The 9477-nt window shown below is 41.9% G+C and overlaps 2 protein-coding genes across 3 annotated transcripts; one reads left to right on the forward strand and one right to left on the reverse strand.

Annotated features, from left to right (window-relative positions):
* Positions 1 to 3192: 3192 nt before the first annotated feature.
* Positions 3193 to 8165, forward strand: pabpn1l (PABPN1 like, cytoplasmic). 2 transcript variants are annotated; one of them, XM_086072218.1, is made up of 6 exons: positions 3193 to 3482; positions 4964 to 5108; positions 5480 to 5547; positions 5642 to 5748; positions 5836 to 5923; positions 7514 to 8165. In XM_086072218.1, exons 1-6 carry the CDS (start codon positions 3405 to 3407, stop codon positions 7844 to 7846), a joined length of 819 nt encoding a protein of 272 aa, XP_085928344.1. In that variant the 5' UTR covers positions 3193 to 3404; the 3' UTR covers positions 7847 to 8165. The 2 variants fall into 2 exon arrangements, with proteins under 2 accessions (XP_085928344.1, XP_085928345.1); XM_086072219.1 differs by having other exon boundaries at positions 4964 to 5069.
* Positions 8166 to 8169: 4 nt separating this feature from the next.
* trappc2l (trafficking protein particle complex subunit 2L) lies at positions 8170 to 9255 on the reverse strand. The gene is made up of 5 exons (XM_086072220.1): positions 9180 to 9255; positions 8880 to 9052; positions 8530 to 8617; positions 8374 to 8453; positions 8170 to 8294 (listed from the first exon to the last, which is right to left on the reverse strand). Exons 1-5 carry the CDS (start codon positions 9210 to 9212, stop codon positions 8249 to 8251), a joined length of 420 nt encoding a protein of 139 aa, XP_085928346.1. The 5' UTR covers positions 9213 to 9255; the 3' UTR covers positions 8170 to 8248.
* Between the last annotated feature and the right edge of the window lie 222 nt (positions 9256 to 9477).

The raw sequence follows: 9477 nt of genomic DNA on the forward strand, positions 1-9477 counted from the left end.
AGCACTCTTCACTTGCTACCTCCTGAGACCATACAGCTAATCGCCAGGAGAGCTTCACCTGGACTTTGAAAAGATGGGCCGAGTGCAGACACGGAAGCGCGCATCCACACGTGTGAATCCATGACCTGCTTGGGTTTTGAAAGGCCTTGCCGCCGTAACCGCGTCCCATCAGACCGATCCGTCGGTGAAACAACAACCAAACTGAACACATCATTGACCATGGCAAGCCATTTGTCACCCAAAACCAATAAAAGCGCAGACCAAAGTACTCCTGCATTGCCATAACCGGCTTTGACCTATTGTCGTGATGCCAAACCAGGATAGGATGAGGTTAAAGCTCCACTACAGTTAACCAAAGTGTCTGAGATGCAAACAGTCAAGAGAATCGGAGCCGAGAGTGAAACATTTGAGCTTTAAACGTTCAATGGACATTCTAAATTGTGTTTCTGTGACATATAGAAGCATCTCCTCTGGAAAGCCGACTGTTTGTATGTTCAAGCAGTTGCAAAGCCTTGCAGAGATGAAATCAATGAATGGTGAGCATGTGTTCCAGTGTGAATAGAGTGTGGTTTTATAAACTTAATTTTCCTTTTCCCCACCACATCTTTGTACTTGAAACCCTCCCGAGCTTTAATAAAAGACCCCAGGCAGACGACTGACAGAGATCCACAATATGTAGCAACAGTATCTGTGTTAACGTTGTGTGGTTTGTAAACATTATCAGCATTAAAAGAGCATTACGGTGGCAACGCCTTTCAAACGCTGTTAGCGCGTGTTGTATTGCCCGGCGGCTGATCGGCCATGGACGGCGGCAGAGGGACAACAAAAACGGGAGAGCAACTAGAAGTCCACAGGTTCATTTTTATTAAAAAGAAACAAAAACAAAAAAAAACTGTGGGTTAGGCGCCACCACGCGTCACAATAATCGTGCCTCCCCGGCGTAAAAAAAAATATTCACAGCCAAAAGACGAAAAAGCGCTGAACATGCCCACAAAAACAAAGAGGCGCCACCCAGTGGCGCGGTGCCACACTGCGGATTGTTAGTGTGCGCCCTTGTCTGTATTGATGCCCTCCAAGAAATAAACCAAACCGAACTGACCACTTAGAAATGACCAAAATACAACCAAAAGCTATTTGCTTCCATTGTACTTACGGTAATGTTTTTGTTTGAGCATTAATAGAGAGTTTAGGAGGCGGATGTGGGTTGTGAAGCGTACATTCACGCAAAGCAAAGCAGACCTAAAGAGTACCTTAACTGTACTTTGTTGTGACAGTCTGTTACACGAGGGTGTGTCCGATACATTGTGTCAAACAAATGAGATTTGTCATATTCGTTTCTTTGCATTCTGTGAAATGAAATGGGCTCTGCTGTTGTGAATACCTTTAAAGGCTCCCCGCTTTACAAAGCATGTTTAAAAACGACACATTTTAGCAGGTTGCCAAACGGAGCCAACCAATTACGTCTCAAGGCTCATCAGAAGTGATGGCGCATCCTTCCTGTGACAGGCACTGCTGAATAGCCAGAGGTGAAAGCGAATGTGCTAAAAGTCCCATACAGCACTTGCATACTCCCCAAAAAAAATGTCATGGCTCAGGATGGTCCCGTTTTTAACTTTACATAAAATAATGAAAACGAGGGTGTCTTGAACAACATTCTATACTGTATTGTGCAATACACTATGACATGGGGGAAAAAAACAGCAATTTTCTGTAGGAAAGGTTGACTGAAAATCTTTGTTTTATTTCTCTCTTTTCAAGTTCCTGTTGCCGTTTTTAGATAAAGTAAACTGTGCCAGAGGAATTAAATTCTGATTTGTATTTATTTCTTGCATGCTTTCCTCCCTGTTGCTAATACCGCTCTTTAACTGTTCGCTCTGTTGGATGTGTGACGCTGTAAAACATTCTAATTCAGGTTATTGTCTGTGTTGAACAATGTAACTGTGTAATTAAAATATGAAATGAAAGCCGTACACGCTGCATTTTTTTTACACTCCTAAAACAATATTTATCACTGTAATTGCCAATAGATTCTGCTCTGGACCCTTTGAAACCTTTTCAATCAATTATAATTGAAAAGTATACACCAACACAACACCATGTCTCCCATGTGGGTTGCCCAAACCATGTTCCCATGAAATTAATATTGACAGTAAAGAGTTGTCACACAAATTGAATACTGTTTTACATTTAATCACATTTAGTAGAGCCAGATTGTGAGACAAATTGTGCACAAAATTAAAAATCATAACAAAATACAATGGCAATTTGCTTATGGCAGGTACAGCTTTTATCACCGTGACAACTAGGGGCAGCACAAACCTAGCATGGATAATATTTTTCCTTATAGTGGCAGCACTTCATTACCAAGAATTACTTTATTATATGGTGTGTGTGGATCTGTGTATGTGGTGCATACAAAGGGCACATCACCAAACACAAATCCCCCTTCACCTTCGCCGCATTGACAACTTTACACTGCAAAGTATGTGCCACTTATCAGAAGCTAATCAGTTCATTCAACAAAATTCAGTGCAGCTCTGCTTGGCTTTTGGCTTCAACATAATCACAGATGATATAGATGTGTTGCGGGAAATTGGCTAATTTCAACTTAATTGGTCCAGAATGGTTTATTGACTCAAAAATATTGCATCTTTGTTCATTTATCCATAGTCCAGTTCATTTATTGACAGAGTGAAACATTTTATAGAAAAGTGTCACTATTTATAGTCGCAGTGGAGAGGGAGGGTACCAAAAAAATAATTGAGAAGCACTCAGCATCAAAAGTCAATAAATGATTACGATGGAATCTCAAAACAAAACAAACAAAAAAGCCTAAGAATGATCATACATACGAAACATAAAGAACAGAAGTTATTCAGATGTCACAGGGTGACTTGAGACCTGCACATACAAAAACAAATAGTGCAATGTAGCATTTATTCGATTGAGATACAAAAGATGCTGCCGTTTAGTGACCGGGGTTCAGGCAGACAGTTGCAAGTACTGTACATTCATTCAGGATTATTCATTATTTTATTAATGCCTGACCGGCTAGAAGATGCTTATTTATTTATTCATTCATTCATTTATTTGTTTATTTTCTTATCACTAATTCAACTAATTTTCATTTGGTTTTCAATTACAGCTCATTATGAATTCATGACGTATGTCCTACTGGGGTTAAAGGTTAACTGGGGAGGGGGGGCAGCTCAGAAAATTGTCGGACTTGGCACACGACGACGCTGTCAATCAACACGGCACAAGACGTGCACGCGCACAGCTGATGCTCGTTAAGTTCACGACGTCACGCGCGTCCTCACAGTCTACTTCCGGGGTGACATTATTTGCGCGTCGCGTGCTAGCAGGCTGCGGTGAGACCTGGCTGCAGAAGCCATGTTGAAACAATGAGCATGGCGGACAATCATCTGGAATACGCCTATCTGCAGGGACAGTCCATCGGGGAGCATCTCGGCGAGGACCCGGTGAGTGTTTTGGTTTTTTTCGTTATCGGCGAGGAAAAGAGCCGCCGCTGCGGTGGAAGAACGGACGCTAGCAGGGGTGGAGGAATGGCGCACACGGGAAGATGTACCCGTTTAAACGTCCAGGCTTTAATGCATCAGCGATCATAGATGGAGATATAATATTCCCCTGATGTTTAGACATGGATGAGAAAGACTGGATACTGTAAAAAAATAAAAATAATTAAAGGCTTAATGATCTGGGTCGGGCCGTTTCTCACATGTGGTTGGTTAGTTCGATTTAAAGAGCAACTACTATAGCAAGCATGTTGAAGGGGATGATGCACACTTGCCAATTCGGTTCACCTGCACAATCGAATTCCAGTTATACAAGATGACACAAATGGCAAGTGGTATTCAGTAGAGGGAAGACCTCCACCAAGCCTTAACATTGCTCATTTGGATCAGCACCGAACTATAACGTTAGTATTTACTTAAACTTTAGTTAGCCGAGATACATTTTTTTACATTGGGAAAATGTCACTGGACCACCTAACAAATGTAACCTAAGTAACTGTATACTGAAGCTCTTTTGATCGTGGTGCACACTATATAGTGTACTATATATATATATATATATACACGATTTTGGCGCTATTGGGTAGATGCCACGGACTTCCGGGTTTTACACATCAGCGCCGTTTCCGGCCAGCGTTCCAACACTCGTGCCCCCCAACCGTGCGCTCCCGTTCATCAGCGGCGGGAGGGCGTCTTGGCTATCTGAAATGCTTCGGACACTGAAACATGCACTACACACTCGCAGCCTCGCACCCCTCGACGGGAACACGCAACCGAGGGGCACAAAGGGCGGAAGCGCAAGTACTGGGACGCGGCCCACGCGCGCAAACCTGGAAGTCCCGCCTCCTCCATGGCATATAGTCCATTGTGGCCAGGTTTGGGCTTTTTGATAGTTCTGAACAAGCCATTTCAAAGTAAAAATACTGCCCACAGACTTTTTTTGGCGGCAAGCTATTTACAGTTTACGATAAAACTGACAAGTAAAAGAAAAGTGAATCAAACAATGTGCTGTTACAAAATGTTTTAACCAAACCATATCATTTCATCTAACAAGTCTGCGAGCATAATGCTAACATAATATAGATAAGCTAACAGGAATTGGCATATGTATTATACACACACCTGTATTCTTGAAGGAAGCAATCGATATCAAAATGGAGGGGGGGGGGGGGGGACGGGGTTTTGTGGATTTGCTCAGCTTTCCCAATTATGCACATGTCAACATGGTAGGGTTTGTGTAATTCTGGAACAAACGGCTTACTTGTAAAAGATTATGTCCAGTTTTGCAATCCTGTGAACTGTTTACTCATCGTTTATTATTGTGGCTGCAATGAGCGCCGTCTGCATTGGTGTAGTATTACACTGTGTCATGGTGGCAGACCGTTCCTAATAAACCTCACTGACTATTTTAATTTGTGCATAAACAGGAGCTGGCAGCCATCAAGGCCCGAGTTCAGGAGCTGGAGATGGAAGAAGAGACCGAAAGAATGAAGGAGGAAGGAATCGTAGAAGACGAGGAGGACAGGTGTGATGGTGAGGAGATGCAGCTGCTGACCAACAGCCCCCGGCTTGGTGAGACCAGCCGTCATTTGATGTTTGGTAGCAGTAAATACAGATTGTGTGAAGTTCAACGGTGTATTTTAGCCAGGTGAGCTAGCTGTGTCATCATGTGGCTAACACCTGCGGCACTTAATGTGCCTCATCGCTGCCCGATGGAGCGGAGGGCTCCTTATTTTTATTTTTTTTTCTCCCCCCCCCCCCCCACTCGCCCCACCTTCCCATCTTCCATTGACTCCAAGATAGAAAGAGTACCACATTATTATTATTTTTTTTTACAGAAGTATAGAAATTGGTACATGCAATATCTTGCTTGACCTGAACTTTGAACCTCTCAAATTAAGCTCAGGTGATGCAATTGGTCAAGAATTTTTGTCTTGCCACAGGCACGTTCTACCACATGACACCCGAGGAGAGGATAGATGCAGACAACAGGTCCATTTATGTAGGAAATGTAAGACATTTATTATATATATTTTTCACTTTTATCCCAATGCCCTTTTGCCCAAACGACTTGATAACAGCATGCGCTCCGGTTCAAATCCCAGGTGGACTACGGAGCTACTGCGGATGAGTTGGAGATCCATTTCAACGGCTGCGGTCCTGTCAACCGCGTCACCATCCTCTGCGACAGGTTCACCGGTCACCCCAAAGGGTCAGTTTTAATGTCAAGTTCTGGAACGCGCGGTCGTCTGCCAAGAAACATTTTGTTCATTTTTTTTCGAATCTTGCTGTTTTCCAGCTTTGCTTACATCGAGTTCTATGATCGCAACTCGGTGCAGAGCGCTATTGCCCTGCATGAGACTGTGTTCCGAGGAAGAGTTCTCAAGGTGAGAGTGACATTCACTACACCATAAGGAGGAAAAAAATATGCAATGTTTTCTATACAGCCCCACTAGTCTAAAAATAAATACAGTATTCTGATCTGAAGCTAAGATTTAAAATGGCCGACCCCTGAGATGGAGAAAAACGGGCGGATTTTGCTGTTAATTTCATATCAACCCAAAAATTGTCTTTACAAAAACATGTTGTATGCGCCCCCAACCAGTCTAAACATGGCATTCTGATTTAAAGCGGATGTCAACTCTCCAATTTTTCTTTGACAATATGTTCCATGCAGCCCCACTAGTCTAAACATGATATTCTGGTTAATACTGCGTTAGTGAAATATGAGTTAAGCAGCAAAATCCAGCCGTTTTTATCCATCTTGGTGGGCGGCCAATTTGCCACTCGCTGTCGACTGAAGATGACATCACAGTTGCTGCTCATGTCTCTGGTAACAACCAATCACAGCGCGCAGCTTCAGAAATCAGGTCAGCTGTGATTGGTTGTTGCCTGAGCCCTGAGCAACTGTGATGTCATCTTCAGTTGACAGCAAGTAGCAAAATGGCCGCCCCCTAAAATGGATTAAAAACGGCTGGATTAATCAGAATGTCATGTTTAGACTAGTGAGGTCGCATAACATGTTAAGTGTCAAGAAATGTTTAACTCATTCACTGCCATTGACGGCTATAGACGTCAAAAATTCATTTGAACTATTTCTATTAGTTAAATTTTTTTCAACTTTTGTTAACAAGAGTATGAAAACCTAGGAAAAAAATATTTTACATTTGCAACAGATATAAAATGTGTGATTAATCGTGAGTTAACTATTGAAGTCATGATATTAATTACACAAAAAAAATGTATCGCCTTACGCGACTTAAAAAAAAAAAAAGATTATAAAAAATTAGGGGCGTCAGGCGATTGAAAATTTTTATCACTAGTTAACTACTGATTAATCACAAATTTTATATCTGTTCTAAATGCACAATAAAAAAAATCTAGGTTTTCATACTCTTGTTAACAAAAGTGGGGAAAAAAATGTTAAATAGAAATAGTTCAAATGAATTTTTTACGTCAATGGCAGTGAATAAGTTAAGGTTGACTTCCACTTCAATATTGTTTGTGGAATGCAAAATCTCAGCCTTTTTGCCAGTTGATGTCGACTGAAAATGTCATCACAGTTCCTCAGGTAGCGACTAATCACGGCTCACCCGTTTTCTGAGTTTGGTCATGTGACGTTCGCAAGCTGAGCCGTGATTGGTCATTACCTTGGCCCTGAACAAGTGTGATGTCATTTAAAGTCAACAGCAAGTAAAAAAAAAAGGCCGCCCCTTGAGATGGATTTAAAAACAGGCGGCTTTTGGTGCTTAATTCATATTCCACACACCAAAAAAAAATCTTCATGCTTGCAGAGGCTCAATTTTAACACAAGGGAGCAAATGGTGTAATTAAAAAATTGTGCATGTAAGCTTCACATAATTATTTCTCACTACAACTGTGTACAATTATTTACACTGCTAAGTTTTGTCTTTACCCATAAAGAAGCATTTGATGAATAGAGCTAAAGACAAACACGTCTTATTTTTGCATTCCAGGTGTTGCCCAAAAGGACCAACATGCCTGGCATCAGCACTACCGACAGGGGAGGCCACAGAGGTGGCCACTCAAGAGGCAGAGGGCGAGGCTTCCAGACCCCCAGGGGGGGCCAGCATGGCTCCCGAGGCAGGTTTCGCTACCAGTCCACGAGACCGCAACACCAGAACCCCCACCCTTACTACGGAGGCCCCCCGGCGGGTAAGAGACAGTGGGGCCACATGGATTATCATGAACAGACGTCCAAACGCTACCCTTGTCTTCTCCTCATCACCCCACCTTCAGAAGAAATGGGAGCCGGGGCCAGCGGACCGCACTACCCCCAGCAGCGCTAGAAACGAGTGTCCCTGCTGCTTGTGTACAAAGTTGGGCCTCTGAACTGATTTTAAAGAGCGTTACTGAGCTCACTGGTTCGTCTGCAGCGGTCCTCCAAATAAGATTATTTTAAGCTTTTTGTGTCAATGCATGATGGGGGGTGACGATCCCGTATTCATGCAGTCGTTAATGTCCTTTCATTTTGACGGACTAAATGCAAATGTATTGTTTTGTGCTTGCCCTGTATGAATCTTCCTCTGTTTAACTTATACATCCTTTGCTTTATGTGAACAAATAAAAATGATCTGATGCTTCATTTGCACTAAAATGATGCATGTACATGTGCAGCAACATAATTTTTTTTTTTATTTACACATGTAATTCAAAAATGTGGAAAGCAGGGTAATGTACATGGGAGGACATCAAGCACTTTGAGCCATCATTCCTGAGACAATTTCATCAAATGCCCTGAAAGAAAAGGTCAACCATTAAATGTGATTTTTTTAGAAAAATAACAATGCATAAAATTGCTCAAACATGAACTCACTTTGACTGAATGGGATTTCCTGGAGTATGGAACGGGTTGCACATTACGTCGGTGAAGGAGTTGTGCAGTTTTCTGAACATCTGTAGGAGCATTTCATTGGAAATTAACATTTAACTTGAGAATGTAGAATATGCATTCAACAGTAATTTAACTTACACTTCTGATTTCGTTATCCCGCAATGATGTATTAGATGAGTCTACAACAATAACAAATTTAACCTTGGAGTTTGTTACATAGCCATATCTAGTAAGAGCGTCAAGGATTGACATTGTCAGTTGTGATTGGCATTTGAGTGGAAGAAGTTGTACTTTGCTGTGGTGCCTTGCACCATTTTGAGAGCTCCACTTTTTGGTTACCCTGTTAAGCAAAAATGCAGTTAAAATAAACACTTTAGCGGCAGTGACGATCAACATTAGCATCTTTATAATGGTGGGATTTGAGACAGTCCTATGTATACATGACATGACTATTTCGAAAACAATGTGTGCCTTTGCAAAGAGGATACACTTTGTAGTCTTCGGTCGGATATAGAAGCCCAAGGTAGAGCTCTCTCTGGTCCCCCAATGACTTTCCCACAGCAGAAATCTTCTCCTCCACCACATCCAAGGAGGTGTGCACAGTGTAGTGAAATTTTAGCTCATTTTGTGTCGGAACGCTGCGGATATACAGCGGGTAGTTCTGAGGGAACATAAACACAATCGTAATAGGAAGCCGATTTTGACAGCACAAGAGAATGAATGACATTTGGTAAAATACGGCAATAACAGAGATGCTGATGTTTTGCAGCTAGAAAAAGGAGCATTACCTCTTTTGCTATGACAGCAATACACACCGCCATTTTAGTTTTCTTCCAGTGTGCAGGTTGAGTGATCACGTGACAATGGGGCATTCACTGACTTTAGGAAATGTGGCAATGAGGCAATAATAAAAGGAGCGTTAAGCGCACATTCCCGGTTAAAACAAAGTTATTTAATCATTATCATTATTACGTATGTACAAAGTATTTATTTTATTTCTGACAAAAAATACGATAAACACAAAAAACCCTGCGAGGTCTGTACATATTTTTGACCCTCACAATAAGTGTCAAATTAATTATTTGT

The sequence above is a fragment of the Leptonotus elevatus genome, chromosome 3, assembly GCF_054856555.1.
Source record: "Leptonotus elevatus isolate MCC_2025b chromosome 3, RoL_Lele_1.0, whole genome shotgun sequence".
Taxonomy (NCBI): Eukaryota; Metazoa; Chordata; class Actinopteri; order Syngnathiformes; family Syngnathidae; genus Leptonotus; species Leptonotus elevatus.

Coding starts and splice junctions, on each gene's coding strand:
- trappc2l (XM_086072220.1), bottom strand. CDS start 9,212: ATGGCGGTGTGTATTGCTGTCATAGCAAAAGAG. Junction 8,454..8,529: donor GGGATAACGAAATCAGAAGT/GTAAGTTAAATT, acceptor ATGCTCCTACAG/ATGTTCAGAAAACTGCACAA. Junction 8,295..8,373: donor GGAAATCCCATTCAGTCAAA/GTGAGTTCATGT, acceptor CTTTTCTTTCAG/GGCATTTGATGAAATTGTCT.
- pabpn1l (XM_086072218.1), top strand. CDS start 3,405: ATGAGCATGGCGGACAATCATCTGGAATACGCCTATCTGCAGGGACAG. Junction 5,548..5,641: donor GGTCCATTTATGTAGGAAAT/GTAAGACATTTA, acceptor TTCAAATCCCAG/GTGGACTACGGAGCTACTGC. Junction 5,924..7,513: donor TCCGAGGAAGAGTTCTCAAG/GTGAGAGTGACA, acceptor TTTGCATTCCAG/GTGTTGCCCAAAAGGACCAA.